This window comes from Solanum dulcamara, chromosome 1 (genome assembly GCF_947179165.1).
Source record: "Solanum dulcamara chromosome 1, daSolDulc1.2, whole genome shotgun sequence".
Taxonomy (NCBI): domain Eukaryota; kingdom Viridiplantae; phylum Streptophyta; class Magnoliopsida; order Solanales; family Solanaceae; genus Solanum; species Solanum dulcamara.
The window spans coordinates 582,312-607,802 of NC_077237.1; the positions used below are offsets into that span (position 1 = coordinate 582,312).

General features: G+C 33.2%; 5 protein-coding genes across 5 annotated transcripts; 1 reads left to right on the plus strand and 4 right to left on the minus strand.

The window, feature by feature from the left end:
* Positions 1-996: 996 nt before the first annotated feature.
* Positions 997-1,625, minus strand: LOC129885716 (cysteine proteinase inhibitor 1). The gene has a single exon (XM_055960108.1). The coding sequence runs from the start codon at positions 1,551-1,553 to the stop codon at positions 1,191-1,193; it is 363 nt and encodes a 120-aa protein (XP_055816083.1). The 5' UTR covers positions 1,554-1,625; the 3' UTR covers positions 997-1,190.
* Positions 1,626-10,447: 8,822 nt separating this feature from the next.
* LOC129884860 (cysteine proteinase inhibitor 4-like) lies at positions 10,448-10,888 on the minus strand. The gene has a single exon (XM_055959138.1). The coding sequence runs from the start codon at positions 10,886-10,888 to the stop codon at positions 10,448-10,450; it is 441 nt and encodes a 146-aa protein (XP_055815113.1).
* Positions 10,889-12,333: 1,445 nt separating this feature from the next.
* Positions 12,334-12,750, minus strand: LOC129884873 (cysteine proteinase inhibitor 6-like). The gene has a single exon (XM_055959150.1). It carries the CDS (start codon positions 12,748-12,750, stop codon positions 12,334-12,336), a length of 417 nt encoding a protein of 138 aa, XP_055815125.1.
* Positions 12,751-15,946: 3,196 nt separating this feature from the next.
* LOC129885726 (uncharacterized) lies at positions 15,947-16,480 on the plus strand. The gene has a single exon (XM_055960119.1). The coding sequence runs from the start codon at positions 15,967-15,969 to the stop codon at positions 16,411-16,413; it is 447 nt and encodes a 148-aa protein (XP_055816094.1). The 5' UTR covers positions 15,947-15,966; the 3' UTR covers positions 16,414-16,480.
* A 7,736-nt stretch (positions 16,481-24,216) lies between these two features.
* On the minus strand, positions 24,217-24,677 carry LOC129885734 (uncharacterized). The gene has a single exon (XM_055960133.1). It carries the CDS (start codon positions 24,675-24,677, stop codon positions 24,234-24,236), a length of 444 nt encoding a protein of 147 aa, XP_055816108.1. The 3' UTR covers positions 24,217-24,233.
* Positions 24,678-25,491: the final 814 nt, after the last annotated feature.

The following is a 25,491-nucleotide window of genomic DNA, read 5'->3' on the forward strand; positions in this document are numbered from 1 at the left end:
AACTGGTAAAATTATTGTCATGTGATTGATTAGGAGATCACGAGGTTCGAGATATGAAAATAAGCTCAAGATAATATTGTGTACAATAGACACCGTAGTATGACACTTTCTGAATTCCGCACATAGCAAAAGTTTAATGTACCAGACTGCTCATTCTAGAGTGTTCCATAGTTTAAACTTTTGATTAATATTTATATTTTCGTAGATTAGTACAATATCATCTACAAATAATATATACCATCTAGTATGAGGATTATATATATACAATATAAATTAACTAATCTTATGTTGAGTCATTGACAAAATCAACAATAACGTCCAAATGACTCAATGTCGATTTAGACTCCAAATTGAAAACTTTGTCCAAAACAAAAGAGACGAACAATTTCAAATAACGTAAACACAAAAAACAAATATCCATAAATCCACGCTACATAAAAATGGAACACACACCATATTTCTTAATTACCATAAAATTCAAACAAATAACCCTACAAATTGACTAGTGAGCATATTTCCTCCGTGGATTTAGGATGAATTCTCCGAGTTCAACTGAAATTATTGCTTTCGTTCAATTAAAGGAAGATTGCAGTAGGTTGACAACAAACATAAGACTAACTAATTTTACGATAAATCTCTCAGTATATACATATATGAAAACACTAAAACGTATACATATCTCAAACGGTATACACATAATGTTTATTTTCCACAAATTTAAGGTAGATTCTGCAATTTCAACTAAATAATAGCTTATATACGAGAAAAAAAAAGGAGGAAATTTGCTCAAAAAAAGCATAAAACTAGTCAATTTCACAAGGAATCCTCGTGATACAGATCTCGAACAATATATACACATATAAAAACATGAAAAAGTAACATATGCACGTTTATTTTGAATCCACCAATTCTAGATTAATATAAATTCACCGAATTTATAACTAATATATATCTCAAGCAATGTATATATATATATACAAAACACAAAAACATTAAAACATATATATTATAAGATCACGTTTATTCTGAATCAACTAACTCAAGATTTAAGTTCTTAAAAGCTGAATTTATAACTAATACATATCTCGAACAATATGTACATGTACAAAAAATATAAAAACATATATATAAATTATAAGACCACATTTATTCTGAATCCACTGCTCGAGATCGTGAATCATAACCAACACTTACATTTGTTTGAAGGAAGTAAGTTTCTTAAATTTCTCCCATGGTTTGTCCCAAACAACCACCAAATATTTACGAACATAACCTCCATCCTTAGCTTTAATTACTAGTCGATAATTTGTACCGGCAACGACTTGACTTTCTCCCTTCACGATACTTTGAAATTTCAATTTTGTCCCTGCCTCCTTGTTGTGCTCATCCACCGCGAATTGTCCTATCGCAATCACATCAGGGGCATTTACGTCATTTAACGGCGTCCAACCACCAGCTTTGCCACCCAACGCGGCGGAGAAATGGAAGAAAATTGAAGAAATTAAGATGATTGAGAGAGTCACGGAGAAAACAGAAAACAATTTGATGGTCATTTTTTCTTTTTAATTTTGAGAATGAAAAATGAAAAAAAAAATTAAGAGAAAAGGTGGGATTATTTATTTAATGGGTGCACTTATTTAAAGGAAAGTGTTAGGTAAAGTGGAGAACCGACAGTCATATTTTCATTTCCACGAAAGTTCTAAACTATTGTCATGGAAATATTTTTTTTGTTCGATAATTATATTAGAATTCGATTAAATTTATATTTTTATCGAAAAGTCTCATATTTGGATAAAATACTCTTTAATAAAGATAACTTTATATCTAGTAGGACTCAAACCTAAAAATTTTGATTAATCCGTTAAGAAGAAAAAAATAATTACCACTCACTCACAACTCTTGTTGATATGATGAAAGTATTTGTTGTTACACCTTAATTGGTGATGGTATCTCATAAAAACAAATTATTTCATATTTTCTTATTTTATTTTTTTGGCAACAGGGAGAATAAGAAGAAGAATCTTTAAGGTTGGAATTGAGTTATTTTAATAAAGCTTATTCTGTCGAGTTTGTCTAGATATTATTATTATTATTATTAAATATTTAAATTTGTATTGGTCTGATTAATTTAAATATCAGATATAGGGGAAATGTTTCCTCATCGTCGTCTTTTTTTAAATTTATTATTATTAAAAAAATTAATTTTACCTAAATTTCATAGTGATTCTTCCCAACTACATTTTATCCCTATTCTTTTAAAAATTACCTGAAATTCCTTTTTTTTGGTCACTTTTGTATACATTATGTACGTCCTGATATATTGCGTAAAATGATGTACCCGATCGATACATCACGTAAGGTGATGTATCCGACATCATACATCGCGTAAAGGATGTATCCGACATCATACATAGCGTAAAGGATGTATCCGACATCATACATCGCGTAAAGGATGTATCCGACTTCCCGATACATCACGTAACGTGATGTATCCGATCGATATGTCACGTACAGTGATGTACCACATAATAGGAAATAGTAGGAATTTTTATAATTTTTTCAAATGATAAATTTTTTTAGATAATATGGTAAAATAAGTTGTGTATTTATGTAATTTTTCCTTAAAAAAACATCTAAATTCTCCAATTTTCATCACTTTTGGGTCCTAAATGGGCTGCCAACCACCAAGTGGTATTGGGCCATCATTTGTTGCAACAACATGGCCCAAGATTGAAGCAATTACTTACTACAATTGGAAGAGTAATAAGTATGAAGAATTGAAATTGAAAGTCACTTTTTTTCTTTCAAAACTAATTGGTGAGGGGATTATTTATAGGAAAATTTGAAAGCTAATTTGGTTAGAAGCATATGAAGAACTAGGAAGAGAAAGGGCAAAAGAGTAACATAAAATGCAATGCTAAATTTGAGTTGTTGATTCAAAAACATATTTTTTGAATAATAGGTACTTCTAAATGCTCATACATTTAAGTCTTAAACAAGAGATTCAGTGAAGGAAATGAGTTTTCTAACATTATCCTTACGATTTTCATAAATAACCACCCCAAAATTACTTAATACATCGAATTTTCCACCGATAATATACAAACTATAAGTGATGCCATCATTAAAAGTTTTATATTTTCCATCCAACACTTTCAAAAATCTAAAGGCATTGTTTTTTGTCATGTTGTTTTCCGCACTTACTGCAAATTCTGCAATGTCAATCACTTTAGGATCATCTAAATCTTCTACGGACTCCCAATCATCATTATTTGCTGCAATAACATGGCAGAAGGTAAAATTAACTACTATCATCAAAAAAGTCGCAAAAAAGAGAGGATTGGACTTAAAAGCCATTTTTTTTCCTTTTAAGAAGAATTTGATAATAGTGTATCTAACACTAATTGGTGAGGGGACTATTTATAGGAAATTTTGAAAGCTAGTCTGATTAGAAGCATATGAAGAATTTGGTGAGATGATAAATTAGTTACTTTAGATGTTGTATTTATTGTTAGTTTTCACATTAAAATTGTGATTATGTTTTAGTTGACTAAATTTGAATATTAATCTTATTCTGTTTTTATTGTTTTTCTTTAGAGATAAATGTAAAAAACACTCCTGAATTATTCCTTTTTTTTTAGAATGATACACCAAGATACATATATTTTTGGCTATCAAATACACTAAAATAGGGAGAGAGGCAGATTCCGCAGCTGCCACCGTTAGAACCCCAATGGACCACTTAGAATAGATCGAATCAAAGGCGGTAAGCATTCTGTAATCATTCCAAGTTCAACAGACCCACTGTAGCTATACCGGCGAAGTCAACCTAGAATATTCAGTCAAGTGTGATCAAATCAATCCACTACTCAATCGCCCACGTGTGTGTCTGAGTCAGTATAACTCGTCTCTAAAGAAGAAATCGGGAAAGAAGAAACTGGTGAGAATTTCCCTGTTCATTTGTCAGATCTTCAGATTAATTAATGATAAATGTAAGTTTTTTTTCTGTAAGTAGTGCACGGCGAGCCGAGGCTGCTGGCTTGGAAGAAGAAAATGAAATAGGAACAACCGCGTTGGTCTTCCCTTGACTGGTGTTTTAGGTCTTCTTATCCAAGAGGATTGGATGCGTACTCACGTGATTAATCGATGGATGGGGTAAGCTCTCTGCTCTATTTGCTTGCTCCAGCTGATGCCATTGATGTAAAAAAGACATCTAGAATAGCGAGATGGGGAGGGAGGCGAGCGAAAGAGTCATGTATCACAGATATATGTGAATTACACTAGATACACACTATATACATGTATTTGTATGTATCTAGTGTGATTCATGTTGGAGGAGGAAGCACCACAACTAAAGTTTGATATGACAATTAATATGAAAATAAATTGGACATGAGAATTTTACGTGGAAACCCCTCTGACTGATAGAGGGGAAAAACCACGGGGTAGAAGGATCTCACTATTTAAAATATGGAGTACACTGTTCTCAAGTACAAGGAGAAAACAACAATTAATACTTCTCTCTTGTAAAAGAAATAACTACTAAAGAGGACACTCAAGACTACAATATTTTTCTTGGTGTATAACTTTCTTTGAATTCTTACTCTCTCTTTCTGGGATGATTTAAATGAGGGAAAGAGGCCCTCTATTTATAGGAGATTGAAAACACGTGAAATGATTTTACGCGTTTAATGAAACGCGTTGCTGACATAATTTTTCAACAAAAACTGCTAGCAATTTCAACAAAAACTGCTGCCTGCTGCCTGTGCCTACCTTTTGTCCCTTTTTGACTTTTCTTTTCAATTCACATGTATTTGATATACCAGTTATAGGAGAGTGGCGAGAGAGATGGGAGAGAGTGTTATAAGTGAAGGAGTATGAGCTAGGGGCATTTCTGTCTTTGCTATTATCTGTTAAGACCAATTAGTTAGTTAATCAGTTGAGTTTGTTGTAACTGATTAGTTGTTAATATTCTGTTGTGAGTATTGTGTATTAATATATATACACTGATGTGTAATGAGGCACCAATAACAGAATAATGAAAAAGATATTTTCATCTCTCTCTTCTCCACATTTCTCTTCTTCTTCTTCGTCTGACTTCTCTCTTCTCACTTTGTTTTTCTCTGAGCTTTCTCTGAGCTAAATATGCTTTGACAAAGCAGTCTAAGCTAAGATTAAGCTTAGAATAAGTTTGTTCATGGTATCAGAGCTTGTATCGCAGTGATTTACTGCGATAGGCGTTCAATTTTTGAGTCAAAGAGCCTAGTTAGGTTCACAGATTCATCAAGTTTTTTTTTTTTTTGTTGATTTACAGGTCTAAGCTCAGGTGAAGCTTAGATCGTTCCTACAACTACAGAAATCAAAGAAATTTCTTAAAAACATGCCAGGTGAAGAAACCCTAGGTCAACGGGTTCAGCCGAATCAAAGTAACAATTGCATGTCTGGGCAAGGTATTGATTACAATCATCCTCTTTTCTTAAGTCCTACAGATGTAAGTGGAATCAGTATTATCTCGTTTCAGTTGATTGGTGTGGAGAACTACACTCTATGGAACCGATCGATTAAGCTAGCTTTACTAGGAAGAAATAAATTAGGGCTAGTTGATGGTACATGCAGAAAGGAGATGTATGGTGAGGAACTGTGGAGTCAGTGGGAGAGAGTAAATGCTATCGTCTTGTCATGGCTGATGAATTCAATGTCAAAAAGTTTGCTCAGTGGAGTTGCATTTGCTTCAAGTGCAATGGATGTATGGACTGATTTACAAGAAAGGTTTGACAGAGTGGATGGCTCAAGGACATACAGCTTGCATAAAGAGATTACAACTCTGCAGCAGGGGACGGCTTCAGTTTCTGCATATTACACAAAGTTAAAAGCTTTGTGGGATGAATTTGAGGTGTTAGTACCTGCGCCTGGCTGTAACTGTGAGAAGTCTAGAGGCTTTGTTGCTCACATGAATAGGCAGAGATTATATCAATTTTTAATGGGACTTAATGATTCGTATCATCAGGCTAGAAGCCAGATACTCATGATAGACCCACTACCAACTGTTAATCAGGCTTATGCCATGGTAGTAGGAGATGAAAATCAAAAATCTGTTGTTGCAGGCATCACTACTTTGGGCCTGAATTCTTCTGTCTTAGAGTCAGCAGCAATGTACTCTAGAGGTGTTAACAGCTCAAGTGCAAATCATAAGTTCAAGAAAAATACACTGCTAGTTTGTGATTTTTGCAAGTGTAGAGGTCACACCAAAGAATACTGCTACAAAGTTGTTGGATATCCACCAGATTTTAAGTCAAAGAAGAAGATACAAAGTGCAAACACTACATATGTTGACTCAAGTACCAGTCAACAACCTGCTCATGCTCATTTCTCTTATGGATTGAACACCAATGTATATGACAAATCAGTATGGGAAGGGAACATCAAGGCACAGCATAACACAGTAGCAGCCAGCACACCTGCTACCACTACTAATCAAGCTGAAAAGGATGTGAAACAATTACTTCAAGGCTGCACATTCACAAAAGATCAGTATGATCAAATCCTGAATATGCTGAATCAACAGTCACACTCAAAAGTTACTGCCTCTGATGAAAATAAAGCAAGTGTTGCAGGTAAAGCATTGTTTGTCACTGAAAATAGTGATGTCTGGATTATAGATACTGGTGCAACAAATCACATGGTGTCAAATTTGGATATGCTGAATAAGGAGTCTGTGTTTAAGCTAGATATTCCTAAGGAGGTGTCCTTACCAAATGGAAATACCACACCAGTAACACACACTGGTTCATGCAGCTTGTCAACTAGAAGCCTTATTACTAATGTGTTTCACATACCAGAGTTCAAATATAATCTGATGTCCGTCAGCAAACTAACAAAGGAATTAGGATGCTCAGTCTCCTTCTTTCCTGACTTTTGTGTTTTCCAGGAGCTTTACACTGGAAAGGTGAAGGAAGTTGGTAAAGAAGAGGGCGGCTTGTATCTGCTGTGGAGGCAGTTATCTCAAAGCAACAATAAGGAGTCTGCTCTGGCTGTTGATTCTTCTCATGTCACTGAAGTAGAGTTATGGCATCAAAGGCTTGGCCATGTCTCCACAACAATACTTGCAAAAATGTTTACTCTGACTAAACACACTATGTGTCAAGTTTCTAAGTGTCTAGTTTGTCCAATGGCAAAACAAACCAGGTCTACTTTTCCTTCTAGTAGTATCAAAAGTACTGACTGCTTTGAATTGTTACATGTTGATCTTTGGGGGCCTTACAATACAGCTACTTTTGATGGCAACAAATATTTTCTTACAATAGTTGATGATTTTTCAAGGATGACCTGGTTATTCTTGCTTAAACAAAAATCAGATGTTTGTGTATCACTTCCAATATTTCTGAAGTATGTTCAGACTCAGTTTGAGAAAGCTGTCAAAGTCATAAGAACTGATAATGGTACAGAATTTGTTAATTCAGTTTGTGCTAATCTGTTTAAAGAACTAGGTGTCATACATCAAAAATCTTGTCCCTACACTCCTCAGCAAAATGGTGTTGCTGAAAGAAAACATAGACATTTACTTGAAGTCACAAGAGCACTAAGATTTCAAGGTAAAATTCCTATTAAATTCTGGGGTCACTGTGTCCTAGCTGCTTCCTATCTTATTAACAGACTTCCTAGCAGTGTGCTTGGGTTTAAATCTCCTTATGAAAAACTATATGGTGTAAAACCTGGTCTTTCCCACTTGAGGACATTGGGCTGCTTGGTTTTTGCAAAAAATCTCACTGAGCATGATAAACTCCTGCCCAGATCAAGGTCTGCTGTCCACATGGGCTACTCTGAAGTGCAGAAAGGCTACATATTATTTGATTTGCTTAACAGGTCTTTCTTTGTGAGTAGAGATGTTCTCTTTAGGGAAGATATCTTCCCATTTGCCACAGATGACAGGTCTACACATCAGAGGTTGTTTGTTGATACTCTTTATGATTCAGTTATCCCTGCATTGGCTCCTGTACTCTCATCAATTCCTGACCAGGCTGCTGTCTCACCAATTCCTGCTCAGCCTTCTATACATGCAGATGTTGAGCAAGCTGAAGTGCATCTGCAGGTTGCTCCAATTGTTCATGAAGAGCCTCCTGCAGTAGTTTCTCAGCTTACTAGAAAGTCAACAAGATCTAAACAATCCCCTGCCTGGTTGAAGGATTTTGTCTCTTTCAACACACTTCAAGATGTCCCTTATCCTATATCTAACTATGTCTCCTATTCTCATCTATCCCCTTCTTATCAATGTTACATTGCAGCTACATCCACTGTGGCAGAACCTGCCAGCTATGCTGAAGCAATCAAAGATCCTAGGTGGATTGAGGCCATGAAGGCAGAGATCCAAGCCCTGGAGAGCAATCATACCTGGGAGATTACTCCACTCCCTGCAGGCAAGAAAGCTATTGGATGCAGGTGGGTTTTCAAAGTCAAATACAAATCCACAGGTGAGATAGACAGATTTAAGGCCAGGCTAGTTGCAAAGGGGTATAGCCAGCAGGAAGGAATTGATTACACAGAGACTTTCTCTCCAGTGGTTAAGATGGTGACAGTGAGGACTGTTTTATCTATTGCAGCAGCCAACCAATGGCACATTCATCAGATGGATGTTTTTAATGCTTTCCTACATGGAGACTTATTAGATGAAATCTACATGCAGCTTCCTCAGGGTTTTGTCAGTCAAGGGGAGAATGTGTGTAGACTGACAAAGTCTTTGTATGGTCTCAAGCAAGCCCCAAGACAGTGGAATCAAAAACTCACTGAAGCCCTCCTAAGACTGAAGTTTACACAGAGTCAATATGACCACTCTCTGTTCATAAACAAATCATCAGAAGGAGTTGCTATAGTACTGGTGTATGTAGATGACATGCTGATCACTGGCAGCAGCTTGAAGCTAATAGAAGGAACTAAGAAAGCCTTACAAAAGGCCTTCAAGATGAAAGACTTAGGGGAGCTTAAATACTTCCTTGGAATTGAGTTTACAAGGTCCACAAAAGGAATACTTATGCATCAGAGAAAGTATACACTTGAACTCATAGCAGGAGTGGGAATGTCAGCAGCTAAACCAGCAAGCACCCCAATGGATGCAAATATCAAATTGACATCCAAACAGTATGATGAACATATGAACAAGAATCAAGAGGAATCAGATGATCCCCTGACAGATCAATCAGCATATCAAAGGCTTATAGGTAAGCTACTGTATCTCAACATGACAAGGCCAGACATATCCTTCAGTACTCAGACACTGAGTCAATTCTTAAATCAACCCAAAAAATCTCACATGGATGCTGCACTAAGAATAGTCAGATATCTAAAAAGACAACCTGGACAGGGCATACTGCTCTCAAGTCACTCAAACAACCAGGTTAGTGCATATTGTGATGCAGATTGGGCTGCTTGCCCTCTAACCAGGAAGTCAGTCACTGGCTACATGATAAAAATTGGAGAGTCATTGATATCATGGAAGGCTAAGAAGCAATCCACAGTGTCAAGAAGCTCAGCTGAATCTGAATATAGAAGCATGGCCTCAACTGTGTCAGAGTTGGTCTGGCTACTGGGTTTGTTAAAAGAAGTAGGAGCTGAAGTTGAAATGCCAGTACAGGTGTATAGTGATAGTAAAGCTGCGATTCAGATTGCTGCCAATCCAGTGTATCATGAGAGAACCAAGCATATAGAAATAGATTGTCACTTTATTAGAGAAAGGCTGCAACAAGGCTTAATTCAAGTACACTATCTCCCAACTCAACAGCAGCCAGCAGACATACTAACCAAAGGTTTGCCTAAAGCTCAGCATGAATATCTCTTATCCAAGCTAGGGGTGTTGAACATATTTACACCACCTAGCTTGAAGGGGAGTGTTATAAGTGAAGGAGTATGAGCTAGGGGCATTTCTGTCTTTGCTATTATCTGTTAAGACCAATTAGTTAGTTAATCAGTTGAGTTTGTTGTAACTGATTAGTTGTTAATATTCTGTTGTGAGTATTGTGTATTAATATATATACACTGATGTGTAATGAGTCACCAATAACAGAATAATGAAAAAGATATTTTCATCTCTCTCTTCTCCACATTTCTCTTCTTCTTCTTCGTCTCACTTCTCTCTTCTCACTTTGTTTTTCTCTGAGCTTTCTCTGAGCTAAATATGCTTTGACAAAGCAGTCTAAGCTAAGATTAAGCTTAGAATAAGTTTGTTCAGAGAGGCGATCAAATTCTAAATTATTTAGGCGACAACTTTGCTTTGTTTCGATGTTACGTTGAACAAGATAAATGTCCATACATACATAATGATAAGATGATTTACGAATATCATGAAAAAAAGAAAATTCAATTACGCATAATTAACATAGACGAAAGAGTAAATAACATAAAATAAAATGCTTAACTTTGAGTTGTTTATTCGAAAATATATTCTTTAAAATAATATCTAAATGTTGATACACTTAAGTTTTAAGCAAGAGAATGAAATGAGTTTTCTAACATTGTCCTTAGAATTTTCGAAAACAACCGTTTTATATTCACTTTCTTCATCAAAATCTATGGCTACAATTGTCAATTCATAAGTGGTGCCATCGTTATCAACTTGAAATCTTCCATTCAACACCCTCTCAAGTGTCAATTCAACATCTTTTGATATGATATTTTCACTATTTACTGCAAATTTTGCAATGTCCACCACTTTAGGATCGTTTGGATCTTTGATAGTTTGCCAATCACCATTTGATACAGACAGATCTAGAGTATTCATTACATTTTCGAACGAATTCTGTAATTTTTGATCATCGGTCATAGCAAAAACATGACAGAAAATGGAAGCAATTACTATCATCATCGAAAGAGTCAGAAGAGAATTTGATTTAAAAGCCATTGTTCTTTGAGAAGAAATTGATATTGGAGTGCTTAACACTAATTGGTGAGGTTATTATTTATTAAAAAAATTAAAAGCTAATTTGGTTGGAAGCATGTGAAGAATTAAGTAAGATGATAAATTAATTACTTTATAGGTAATAAATATCAGATTGTTCTTTCTTTATGGTTGACAATAAATTATTTTACTATAAATAGTCAAAGACGATAAATTAATTTCAAATAGCACATGTGATTTTGAAGTAATTACAATTTTACTAATTATTTTTCTGTTTCATTTGAATTGACATTATCACATAAATCCAAATTAATCATAAAATGCCATTAGGATTATATGTGAAAACCTAAAATTAGTTATTATGTTTATCGACTCCAATTTTGATATTATGGATTCGAGTCACAAAGAGAAAAACCGCGGGTCACCATGAAAGGGTAAAAAAGAACGAAAAATCATTTAATTAATAACTACTTTTAAATTTTCATACATTCAAGTTTTACTCAAAATTTTCATAGATTAGTTCCTTAATTATCTAACAAACCTTCTTCATTTAAAGTTTAAATTTAGAATAACTTCATTGGTTAATATAGTAAAGGCCCTTAAAGGACTAGAATGCTTATTATGTATATCAGTATATGATTGCACTTAATTTAGTGTTCTCTTCCACACCCTCAAAGCAGAAATATACTTCCCCTGGTCCATATTAAGTGAATCATTGAGGTTTGACATATTCCTTGAGAAAATAATATTTAAAGACATAAATTAAAGACTATTTTATTCTAATTATCCTTTTGATATTTTCAAATTATTCAACTAGAAAATGTAAAGTAATTAAGAATCCCATTAAATAAAAGGTAAATATATATATAAAAAAAAGTCCTAATGATTATCTTGAATTTTGAACAATTCATGTATTTTGAACTCTGGAAAAAATCTCAATAATTCACTCGAAAAGATTAGCAAGTAATAATTCATTTCAAGGATGTATCCCTAAACTTATGTGGTTGTCGTCATCACTTTCCTCATAAATCCATACCAACATGCTATAAACTTTAAAAGCCTTTTTAATAAATCTTTCGTATTTAAAATACTTCATACTATTCTTGATATCAATCTTGCTATCTCGATTTGCATTCACTGGGTTGAAAATTAGCATAAAAAATTTTGTTTATACTTTTGAGCAAAACCAAAATAATTAAATTGGGGGTAAAGTAGTGTGGACATAAATATCATTATTGTAATTGAAATCATCTCAATTTTAAGTTGAACAAGATAAAGTGTCCAAACATACATATCATGAAAAAAAAATGAACTATGCATAATTAATTAATATAGACAAAAGAGAAAGTAACATAAAATGAAATGTTTTCATTCAAAAATATATTTTGATGATATAATAATTAATAGGCATTTCAAAATGCTGATACACTTAGGATTTAAGCAAAAGATTAATCAAAGGAAATGAGTTTTCTAACATTATCCTTAGAATTTTCGAAAACAACAGCTTCATATTCATTTGCTTCATCAAATTCTATAGAGACAATTGTTAGGTCATAAGTGATTCCATTATTATCAACTTTAAATCTTCCATCTGATACACTCCCAAATTCCAATTGAACTCCTTCTAATAGGCTATTTTCCGTATTTACCGCAAATTTTGCAATTTCGATCACTTTAAGATCATTTATATTTTGTATGGGCTGCCATTCATCATGTGATGGGGACGAAGCTACAGTATTCCTTGCATATTTGAATGAATCCAACAAGTTTTGATCATCATCTGCTACAAAAGCATTACAGAAGGTAAAAGAAATTACTATCATCGAAAGAGTTGCCAGACGAGGAGAATTGAATATAAAAGCCATTTTGTTTAAAGAAGAATATTTTGATATTGGAGTGCTCAACTCTAATTGGAGAGGATATAATTTATAGAAAACTTTGAAGCTAATTTGGTTAGAAGCATATGAAGAATTAGGCAAGATAATAGGTTAATTACCTTAGAGATAATTAGGCTGTGTTTTCTATATGGTTGACTATAGATTATTTAACTAAATAGTCAAAGGAAAAAAATGAAACTATTTCAAATAACAAATGTGATTTTGAAAGTAATTACAATTTTACTAATTAAGGAAGATTTTCTACAATACTAATAAATATATTTCTATTTCATTTGAATTGACATTATCACATAAATCCAAATTAACGTTACCACATTTTTTTAGTCCTAAAAATCCAAAAGGACTATTATTAAAAAAATAATTAAAAATATAAATGAATAGGTAAAAATATAAAAATAATGATATTGTGATTATTTTCTTAGCTCTTTTTAACCCGCATTTTTTTAAAGATACAGGGACATAATTCAATATCTTTATTAAAGCAATAATGAATAATTTCCATTAACTATTTAGTTAATATGTTTATTAAGTTAATTTAGACAAAAGAGTAAGTAACATAAAATGAAGAGTTAAATTTGAGTTGTTTATTTAAAAGTATATTATTTAAATAATGATACTTCTAAATGCACATATTCTTAAAGTTTTACGCAAAAGATAAATCGAAGAAAATGAGATTTTTAATATTGTCCATAGAATTTTGGAAAATAATCTCTAAATATTCATTTGTGGTTTCGAATTTAGTGGCCACAATAACTAGTCGATAAGTGATGCTATTATTGCCGATTTTGATTTTTCCATTCGACACACTCTCAAATTTCAATTTGTTATGTTATTTTTCGTATTGAGAGCAAAATTTGCAACGTCGACCACTTTAGGATCATTTGTATCTTCTATGGCAGCCAACCACCATGTGACGGTGATGGAGCTACAGTATTCAGTAACTTTTAATCTTCATTTACTATAAAAAGATGATAAAAGGTAGAAGCAATTACTATTATTTAAGAAATCACAAAAAGAAAGAGAATTGAAATTTATAGGAAAATTTGAAAGCAAGTCTGATTAGAAACATATGAAGAATTAGGTTAGATGAAGGTTAATTACTTTAGAGGTAATTAGACTATGGTTTCAATATGGTTCACAACAAATTTCTCATTTGAAGTTGAAAAAGACGATACATTCTTTTAAGATGATTTATGCATATCATGAAAAAAGAATAATTGACTACGCATAATAATAATATAGACAAAAGAGTAGGTAACATAAAGTCAAATGTCAAATTATGTTATTTATTCAAAAGTATATTCTTTAGATAATAGGCATATTTCTAAATGCTTATACACTTAGATTTTACGCAAAAGATTAAGTTAAGGAAATGAGTTTTCTAACATTGTCTTTGGGATTATCGAAAGCAATCACTATAGTATTTTTTTTGACATCATTTTCTACGGTGACAATAATTAGTTAATAAGTTACGCCAATTTTAGCAACTCGCAATTTTTCATTCAATACTTTCACAATCTTATGAGTCTTGCCTTCTGATCTAGCATTTTTTGTATTTACTGTAAATTCTGCAATGTCCATCACTTTAGAATTCTTTGAATCTTTTATGTACTTTCAATTGTTTGTTGCGCATAGAAGTAATTATGACCATCCAAAGAGCCACGAAAAGGAGAGAATTTAATTTAAAAGTCACTTTACTTTTAAGAAGAAATTTGTGGAGTGCTCAACACTAGCTGGTCGGGGGATTATTTATAGGAATTTTTGAAAGCTAAGTCTAATTAGAAGCCTTTGACGAATTAAGGTGCAATTAGATTATGTTGTGTTTATGAGATTATTCTTTATAGTTATTTTTCACTTTAAAAATGTAATTAAACTTTAGTTGACTTAATGAGAACATAATTATTTTTGTGTCTGTAAGACATATATATATATATATATAAAAGGAAAAATTAAGACCATGCTCAAATATCCTTTTACAATTCATATCCTTCAAAATATGAGATTCACGACTAAGATACCGTCGCAATATCAATATACTGACATAGTATCACTAAGGCTGTTTCAGTCCTTAATGATACTACCATAGTATATCTATATATTGTCATGGTATCATTGATTTCTACTTCAATCATTCGGCTACATCTCCATTAAACTATCATATACTGGCCATTAAGGATCATTTCATACAAATGTTGAATGATACCATCATAGTATATGAATACTGTGATGGTATCATAAAGGTTTTCCTAAGTCATTCGATGTTACATGAATGATACTACTACAATATATTTGTATATTATCATGATATTGAAAATCCTTAATGAGACACTTTTAAAATCCTCAATGATACCATAACAATATCCTGATATCTTATCAGTATCATATAGGATTAAACTCTTTTTTAAGAAATAAAAATAAAACAATTAAGAGAAAATGATTAAAATCACAATCTTATTTATTAAACTAATTAGTAAATATATTCTTTGTGATACTCCATCGGTATGTTGATACAATATCGGTATCATATAGGACTGAGCGTAATCCTTTGTGATATCCATCAATATATTGATATCCTATCGGTATCATGAAGGGTGAGCGCTGACGTCAACACGTGAATTTAAAAATAATTAAAGGGGATACAGGGGTAATTAGTTTGGGCCGAATGGGTACTGGAAGAAATTATTTTGGGGTGGATATGAGGTTGTAAATAGTTTGTTTAAAGGGTCCATTTTGTATAGTTTGAGATTCAGTAGTCTAATAATAATATATTAATGCATCTAATTGGGCCTATCGTAGAAGTCCAAATTAAGCCCAAACTTTTGGGACTTCATGAAATAGGCCCAATTAGATGCATCAATATGAACATAGTCCGGTGAATTTCAAATTCTTTATACAATCTAAAGAAATAAATCATTAAAACATAATAAGATTATGCTCACACTGGTCAACAAAAACTAAATCACTGTTCACACTGGTCAACAAAAACTAAATCACATTTTGAATATGAAACAAACTATAATCTCATTAATAAATTTAAAAAAAATCTAATTGTACCTCTTAATTAAAGCAACTAATTTATCATCTCATCTAATTTTCTATATGCTTCTAACCAAAATCTAGCTTTCACAATTTTCCTATAAATAATCCCCTCACCAATTAGTGTTAAGCACTCCACTATCAAACATGTCTTTCAAATTAAATTGTGTCCTTTTTATGTCTTTTTCGATGATAGCAATTGCTTTTACCGTCTGCCTTGCAACAAATGATGATCAAAAGTTACCAATTTCATTAAACCATGTAACAAATTCTCTAGATTCGTTCCCCAAACTGCAACCTGGTGATTGGAAGAACTTGGATCCAAACGATCCTAAAGTAGTGGACCTTGCAAAATTTGCTGTAAAGGAGGCAAATAAGAGAGATGTAGGCTACAAAGTATATAAGTATGTGAAAGTGATGAAAGCAGCCTATACTCAATTTAGTTATTTTGGTAACACTTATGATCTTCTTGTTAAGGCCACAGAAATAAAATCTGGTGTCACAGATGATTATATCGCATTTGTTAATATAGGTGTTATAGGAGAAGATAAAGGTAAAAGATTTCTATTGAGCTTCAGTCCAACTTTTGCTTAAAATTATCCCAAAGTGTATGAGTATTTAGACATCAATAATCTTCAATAAACATTTTATTTTCATGTTATCTACTATTTTTTCTATATATGTTATGTATGTGTGGTTGATTTTTATTTTTTTTATGATATACACAAAACATCGAAATCTATCCTTATAATGTAGGATAAAGTTTGTGTAGAATTATACCGGATAGGTTGTTGTTTATTGATGGGAGATCCATGATTTGTCCCTTTTGATTTTTCTACAAATTAATTTATCCGTTTTGGTATTTTAATTTTAAAAACAGCCCTTTTAATTCCAAACTTTAAAAAATATCTCATTTACTATAATGATATTTATGTCACACTACTTCAACCCAATTGAATTATTTTATATTTGCTCAGAACTAAAAACAAAAGTCTTGATGATAATTTCCAGTCAAAATTGGTTAACTTTGTAATTTGGCAAAATTTGGTGGCTGGAATTTCAATTGATAGCATAGTTAAAGTGTCTAATGGAATGTTATGAATAACTAAATAAAGGGTTCTCTATCTACAACCTTACTAGTCTCACACCTTATTTTTATTTGTAAGTACAATAGGGAAGGGGGCGTAGTTAACGGGAGTTGATCATTCATGCTTTCTAAAAATATCATATTTGGTCTTTACATATTATATATATTTCATTATTTACTAATTTTATATCAAATTTGAAATAAGATATATTGAGAGACATCATTTTTTAAAATTAACCTAAAATAACATCGTTAATTATCTACCCACTCTCTCTCCTAAATTTTTCCTCCCACGTTATTTTAAATGGATCAAAACCTCTTAGTAAAATCCTATTTAAGTTGAGCATACTTTACAACTTAAGCTCATTTTTACGACTCTACATAGAATTTTTTATTTAACTAAACATTGATTATTATATAAGTATTTTTCTTTCTCAACGATGGAATGCACAATTGCTAAGGAAAATACTTCATAAAGGAAAACTATCTAATTAGACATACTCCACTATCATATACACTAATATTATCTATACTCTTGAACAATTACATTTCTTAAGACTAATTAAGAGTTTCTTATCATATATTAGGAAAGATATATTTATATACACATATCCCTAAATAATAGCCTAAATTAGTTATCTGCATAATTAAATCACCCCAAATTAAGGCTTTCGTGTCAATCAACTATCCCTCTCTCTCATCAACCCCCCACCCCATGTCCTCCACCACCATTCTCTCAAAATATCTACAGCTCACACTATTTCATATATGAAACAGAGAGAATTGAGAATTTTCCTTGACTTGAAGAAGAGGAAAACTGGAATTGATCCTGTACATTGTAGTGTACTTATACTAGTGCCTAACTAACTTCCTTTAACTAACTAATAGAAAAATATCTGTTAACAACCACTAACTATGTGACAGCTGTATGTGTCATAACAGACTTGACAGCTCTGTTCAACTCTAACTCACTTATCCTCTATATGCTTAATACCCCCCTTCAAGCTAGGTGGTATGAAGATGTTCTTCATCCCTAGCTTGGACACCAAACGAAAATGTTGCAATTTACTCGGGCCTTTTGTAAGTATAACTGCAGGTTGTTCAGCTGTAGACAGATGTACAGTGTGCACAAATTTATTTTGTATCTTCTCTCGAATAAAGTGACAATCAATGTCGATATGTTTGGTTCTCTCGTGGAATACTGGGTTGGCTGCAATCTGCAGAGCAGCCTTACTATCACAATGTAACCTTATTGGTAACTGTACCTTAACATTCAATTCTTTGAACAATCCAGTTAACCAAAGAATTTTAGGATGCCAGCTTCATATATTCAACCTCTGCTGAACTTCTAGAGACTATAGCCTATTTGTTGGACTTCCAAGAAATCAATGAATCACTAAATGTTACCATATATCTAGTGATGGACTTTCTTGTATTGATATAAGATCCCCAATCAGCATCACAAAATTCCTGAATAGAGGTAAATTGCTTAGCAGACAACAAAACTCCAAAACCAGGTACTTGTTTGATATATCTCACCACTCCAAGAGCTACTTCCATGTGAGACAGCTTGGGAGCATGTATAAACTGATTTAAATTCTTCACAGCAAAAGCAATATCAGGCCTAGTAATTGTAAGGTACAATAGTCTCCCAATAAGTCTTTAATAGCCTCTTGAATCCAATAAAGCAGTTTCATGAGTAATTATGAAATGATCATGATAGTCTGATATAGTTAGAGTCTGATTTAACTCCACTGGTGTAACACTAGGCTTTGAACCACTCAATCCAGATTCTAATATGATCTCCATAGCATACTTTCTTTGGTGCATGAGTATGTCTTCCGAACTCCTTTCAAATTCTATACTAAGGAAATACATGAGATCTCCCAGATCTTTGATTTTGAAGTTACTTTTCAACACTTGTTTGGAATTATCTATCAACTTCTTGCTACTTCCTGTAATCAGCAGGTCACCAACATAGATCAATACTATCACTATCCCCTATGTTGTCGTCTTGGTCATCAATGAATAATCCAAGTGACTTTAATGAAAGCCTACTGCAAGTAAAGCACTTGTGAGCTTGACATTCCATTGTCTAGGTGCCTACTTAAGTCCATAGAGTGACTTTAGCAGTCTATAGACGTTGGAACCTTCAATTCCATCACTTTTGAACCCTTGTGGAAGCTGCATATAAACTTCCTCCTGCAAGTCTCCCTGTAAAAATGCATTATCTACATCCATTTACTGAATAAGCCACCCATTAGCTGCAACCAAGAAAATTATAGTTCTTATTGTTACCATTTTGACAACATGAGAGAAAGTCTCTTGATAATCATGACCCTCTTTCTGATTATACCCCTTTGCCACTAATCTAGCATTAAATCTTTCTATCTCACCATCAACTTTATACTTTATCTTGAAGACCCATTTACAACCAATGTCCTTCTTCCCAGATAGCAAGGAAACTATCTTCCAAGTCCCATTGCTTTCAAGAGCATTGATTTCAGACTTCATTGTTGCAACCCATCTTGCATCCAAAATAGCTTATTCATAATACTTTGGCTCAGTTTCAACAGATATCTGAGCTATAAATTTCTAATAAGGGATTGCCAAGTTGGTGTAATCAACATTATTTGCAATAGGGTATAGACAAGAATATACAGATTTAGAACTTGGCTTGATGATATAGTCCTTCTGCCAGATGGGTGGTCTACTAGTCCTTGTTGAAGTTCTCCTTTCAGGTGGTTGAGAAACATGATTAGGTGAACTTGTCTCCATAACAGTTAGTTCTTCAGCTGAAGTTGGTTTATTTGGCACATGTGTGTTGTTCTCCTCTACATCTACAATATCCATTACTTGAGGTACTACTACTGGAACTTCTTCATCATGTGGAGTAGATTGAACATGAGAAGTCACAAAAACATCATTATTCAAACCACCTGCAAGACATGGGTGAAAAGGAAATATGTGTTTATAAAAAAAAACATCCCTACTAACAAAAAACACTCTATTATGTACATCATAAAGTCTATATCTCTTCTGAGTGGAATCATATCCCATCATGACAGCTTTGATTGTTCTTTCTCCAAACTTATCTTCTTTAATCAAATTGGTTGCATAGCATAAACAACCAATGACCCTCATGTGTGATAGATCTGCTTGTATTTGATACATCATAAAAAATGGAGTTTTGTTTTCTAAGGCAATAGATGAAACTCTGTTGATCACATATACAGCTGCAGTAATGCACTCTATCCAAAATTTAGCAAGTAAATGTCCTTGAAATCTGATTGCCCTGGCAATTTTAAGGATGTTTCTGTGCTTTCTCTCGACCACTCTATTCTGTTGTGACGTTTGTAGGCATGAACTTTGATGGACAATACTATAATGAGTAAATAACTCTCTACATTGTGCATTGAAGAATTCTCCACCATTATCAGACTTAAGAACCTTCACTCCCTTTTCAAATTGATTCTTTATCATGATCAAAAAATTCTTAAGCAAAGAGCATACATCAAATTTGATGTACATCAAATAAGTCCAAGTCCATCTAGAATGATCACCAATCAAGGTAAGAAAAAATCTCATGTTAGTATGTGTAGAAATTTTATAAAGTCCCCATACATCCATATGAATCAAGTCAAAATAGTGAGATGCTCTACTATCACTATTAGGAAAAGGAAGCCTAGTTTATTTTGCAATTGGACACACATCACAATGCTTCAAAGTAAGAGAATATTTATTTTTCAGTACATCTAATTTCCTTATTACAGCCATAGGAACCTGTCCTAGCCTCTTACGCTATATTTCAGTTTCTTCGGTGCATCCTGCTACACTTAAAGATCTTATTTTTGCAGTTTTATCCTCAACCTTGATATTCAATGTATATAAGCCATCTTGTTCTTCACCAATCCCCTTCACCCTCCCATTGAAGAGGTCCTGAAGAATGAAGAAATCAGAAAAAAATAAAACACAACACTGTAACTCTCTTGTCAATTTACTACAGACAAAAGGTTGAATTTGAATTCAGGCACACACAATACATCTTTAACTACATCACCTCCTTCTAACTGGAAATTACCAGATTGAGTGATCACAGCTGAGTCAGAATTAGGTAGTTGAACTCTTCCTGGTGTGGGAACTGTTACACCAGTATTAAACAAAGAACTATCACTCACCATGTGATTAGTAACTTTATTATCAACTATCCATTGTGGGTGTGCTTGAGTCAAAACAGGTGGAATGATATTAGCAAAAATACCTGCCATATTTGCAGATACTTCATTTATCCACGGTTTGTTTAACAACCTCAGTATTTGATTGTATTGATCTATTATGAAGTATGTTTGCATCATAGGAGAGGATGAAGAAGTTCCATTGTGTTGAACATGTGTAGTTGTCACCTTCTTCTTTCCTTTGTAATCAGTAGGGTATCCTATGACTTTATAACAAGTATTCCTAGTATGACCTCTCATATTGCAATAGTTGCATTGCATTATCTTGAAATAAGTTGCCTTAATGTGCCCTCTCATATTGCACAAATTGCAGTAGGAAGGTGAATTTCTTGTAGGTCATTGAGAAGTGTTTGCTCCTGAGCTACCATATCTTCCTTCATAATTATCAGATCCACCTGCATAGTTTCCACCGGATTCACTTATATAGTTTTATTTGTATTTTCTGCATAACCACCTCTAGCTTTGTTAGAGAACAGTGTTGTATGATCCATATTATATGTACTTTCAATTTTCTTGGAAAGCAGAGCTATGTGGTCAATTGAACTGCTGCCACCAAGTTTCTCTCCAGACAAAACCTTCTGACTCTTATCTTGGATGATCATTGCATAATATTGATTTACCGACGGAATAGGATTCATCATGAGGATTTGGCTACAAGCCTAACTATAGCCTTCGTTAAGTCGAATGAGAAATTGTAGAAGTCATTGTCTCACCAAACCATCAGCATAATCCTTTGACGTTGGACAGTCACAATAAAGAGGTGGTGTAATTGAATCAAATTCATCCCATAGATCCTTTAACTTCGAGAAATACGTAGCAACAGGGGAAACAACCTATGTCAACGTTGCAATTACTTTATGGAGATGATAAATCCTTGACATATAGACCCTGTAAAATCGCTCCTTCAAATCACTCCAAACTACGCTAGCATTAGAACATAAAAGTATGTTGCTTACTAGTTCCTTACTTACATTGTTTACGATCCACAAAATCACCATCGCATTACATCGATCCCAGTTCTTCTTAGATTCAACTGTGAAATCATCTCGCTTGATTGTACCATCGATGAAACCCAATTTGTTCCTAGTTAACATATTAAAGCGCATTGCTCGACTCCAGAGTGTATAATTCTCCATGTCTACTAATAGAATCCCAATTTGCACAGGACCAAAAACATCCGAAGAGGATAGAAACAGGGGATGATTATGATCATTCCCAGCCATTGAAGTTGATTCCCAGAATCAAGTATATCACTTGATGAATCTCTCAATCCTTCGATGAATTCACCAAAAGAACTCCTAGATTCAATAAGTTTTATCATCTCAAAATATCTACATCTCTCACAATTTCATATATCTAGAACTCCCTTTTCCTTCTCTCCACTATAATTTTCACCATGAAATATCTAAAAATCTGTCACTATCTTAACCCCGTGATCGGCACCTACTTTAATCCTCCGGTGGAAGAACCACTATACAATTCAGACTAAGCAGCAACAACAAGAGAAAAACAATTTAAGATGTAGAAATATGTTAAATATAGAAAAAGGTGTTAGGTCCCCATAAACTCAGTCAAGTCAAATTAAAACATGTGAAAATATCTCTAGAATCGGAAAGTCATTGTACCAAAAACTCTTACGAAATAACAAGTTTAAAGAAAGGGGATGCAACCCCGAAAAAGTCAATAAACAAAAAGTGTCTAAAAATCTAAGTTCGGAAAGGAGGGATCAAGATAGAGAAGAACTCATGGGAGCCTGAAAGAACTGTCTCCCCCTTGAATTATATAGCTCAATGATCGTCTACTCGAGGTCTCTCAACGGCCTCCTGAAGATGCCATGTACTCACAGAAAGAGCAAATGCAGTATCAGTACACAAACAATTGTGTATTGGTTATATAATAATTATGTGTACCTTACATAAATTTCATGGTGTTAAGAACTAATTGCATTATTTTCCTACTCTTTTTCAAATTTCAAAAATTCATTAAAATTTATGAATTCAGATACATCATCGGACTTCCGGATAAGGGAGAGATGTATCTGAGAGGGAAGGGGTGTATCAGAGAGGAAATAGAACATCCGGATATATACAAAAGAGATATATCAAAGAGAGGAGGGATAAATCAAATGAAAGATCCTATGTAGAATCGTTAAAATAAGCTTGAGCCGTGAAGTACGCTCAACTTAAATAGGATCGGACTAAGATTATTTTTCGATACATTTAAAATGGAGGCTAATAAGTCAAGCTCATGTCAATCATTTAGGCTTGACTGATATTGGTTTGGGGCCAACCCGTGGATCAAAAGAGAAAAGAGTATTTAACTAAATTTGCTTTAACAAATAAAAGCAATTAGTTTTCTTTCTTTTGTTTATTAATCTATTCACATAAATGAGTATTTAGTAATTTTAAGGTCCTTTTAAATTATAAATCAGTCTATCTTAGTCAATCCAATTTCTTGGCCTGCTGATTGAACTGGCTGATCCATTGAGGCTGCTCCAGAGTTGACCGTAGACATTTTTTTAATAAATATATATAAGGTACTTAGTTTTCTTTATTTAGGTTATTAATCTACATAAAATAAATGAGTATTTTGGTTATTTTAAGATACTTTCAAATTATAAATCGATCTATCCTAGTAAAGCCAATTCATCAATCTAGAAAAATAAAAAAGTTTTATTGTTCACTGCCTCCACAATAATGAGAAAATGGTTTGATATACTCTTCAATTTTGCGATTTAGAGTTGATATACCACTCGTTACAAAAATGGCTCACCGATACTCTTACCGTTACACAAATGGCCTAGATATATCCTTTTCGTCCATCCATCCATTCATACTTTTAAGACGATTTACGTATACAACAACAACAATATATTCAATATAATTCTACAAATGAGATCTGCAAAAGATAGAGTGTATGTAGATTTTATCCCTACCATGTAAGATTAAATCTCAATGATTTTATGTATATCGTACGAAAAATAAAAATCAACCACACATCCATAACGTAGATAAAAGAGTAGATAACATAAAAATGAAATGTTTATTGAAAAAATATAGATTTCTAAATGCTCATACACTTGGGGGGCAATTTTAAGTAAAAAGTGGATCGAAGCTCTCTAGTTCTCTTCTACCTTTTTGTTTCCCCTTAATACCTTCTTTAACCACTGTTAGAACTCTGTGTGTGACACCAGATGTTGTATCTATGGCCACAACAAGAATATCATAAACTCTGTAAGAATCATAAATTTGATCAGTATAGGCTGCATCCGTCACTTTCACATACTTGAATACTCTGTTGCCTTTATATTTCTTATTTGCCTCCTTTACCGCAAAATTAGCAAGGTCCACCACTTTAGGATCGTTTGGATCCATACTGTGCCAATTAATATCGCCGTTTGGATTATTGGTTTGCCAATTATCACGACCAAATGAAATCGATAACTTTTGATCATCATTTGCTGCAAGGCAGATGGTAGAAGCAATTGCTATCATCGAAAGAGTCACAAAAAAGAAACAATTTAATTTGAAAGCCATTTTACTTTGAAGAAGAATTTGATAGTCGAGTTGGTGAGGGGATTATTTATAGGAAAATTTGAAAGCTAGTTTGGTTAGAAGCATATGATAAATTAGTTGCTTTAATTAAGAGGTATAATTAGATTTTTTATTTACTAATGAGATTATAGTTTAGTTTTTGTTGACCAATGTGAATATAATCTTATTCTGGTTTTATTACTTTTCTTTTTTTGATTAGAATATATAAAAAAAATTGTAATTCACTAGACCAATATGAACATATTGAGGCATTCAATTGGGCTTATTTCATGGAATCCCATATATTTGAGCTTAAAATTTATGAAGTATTTGAGGAAGAAAAAGAGTTTAATTAATAGAGAAACTTACAGAAATTTTACTAGTTCATGAGTTAATTATTTAGATATGTTCTACTTTGTAACATTAAGAATCTTATTAGATTTTGATGTGTCCACATATGTCAAGATGCATGCATCTCAAGATATTTGGAGTTAAAATTAGGTGTAATTTGCTCTAGATACACAATGTACAAGTGAATTCACATTTATTTGGGAGACACAACAAATCTCGCTCGCCTCCTTCGCTTCCCTTTATCTTGCTCGCCACTCTCCTATGTATCTAGTATCCCATATACATGTGAATCACACCAAATACATATAGATACATGTATATAGTGTGATTCGCTTGTATCTGGGATACATGACTATCTCGCATGACTCCCTCCCCATCTCGCTAGCCTCTTTTCCTATTTTAGTGTATCTGGTAGCAAAAATACATGTATCTAGATGTATCTTCCTTTAATATATGATAGAAAATT

Bases quoted from the DNA above. Each gene is read 5' to 3' on its own strand.
- LOC129885726 (XM_055960119.1), top strand. From the start codon at position 15,967: ATGTCTTTCAAATTAAATTGTGTCCTTTTTATGTCTTTTTCGATGATA.
- LOC129884860 (XM_055959138.1), bottom strand. From the start codon at position 10,888: ATGGCTTTTAAATCAAATTCTCTTCTGACTCTTTCGATGATGATAGTA.
- LOC129885734 (XM_055960133.1), bottom strand. From the start codon at position 24,677: ATGGCTTTCAAATTAAATTGTTTCTTTTTTGTGACTCTTTCGATGATA.
- LOC129884873 (XM_055959150.1), bottom strand. From the start codon at position 12,750: ATGGCTTTTATATTCAATTCTCCTCGTCTGGCAACTCTTTCGATGATA.
- LOC129885716 (XM_055960108.1), bottom strand. From the start codon at position 1,553: ATGACCATCAAATTGTTTTCTGTTTTCTCCGTGACTCTCTCAATCATC.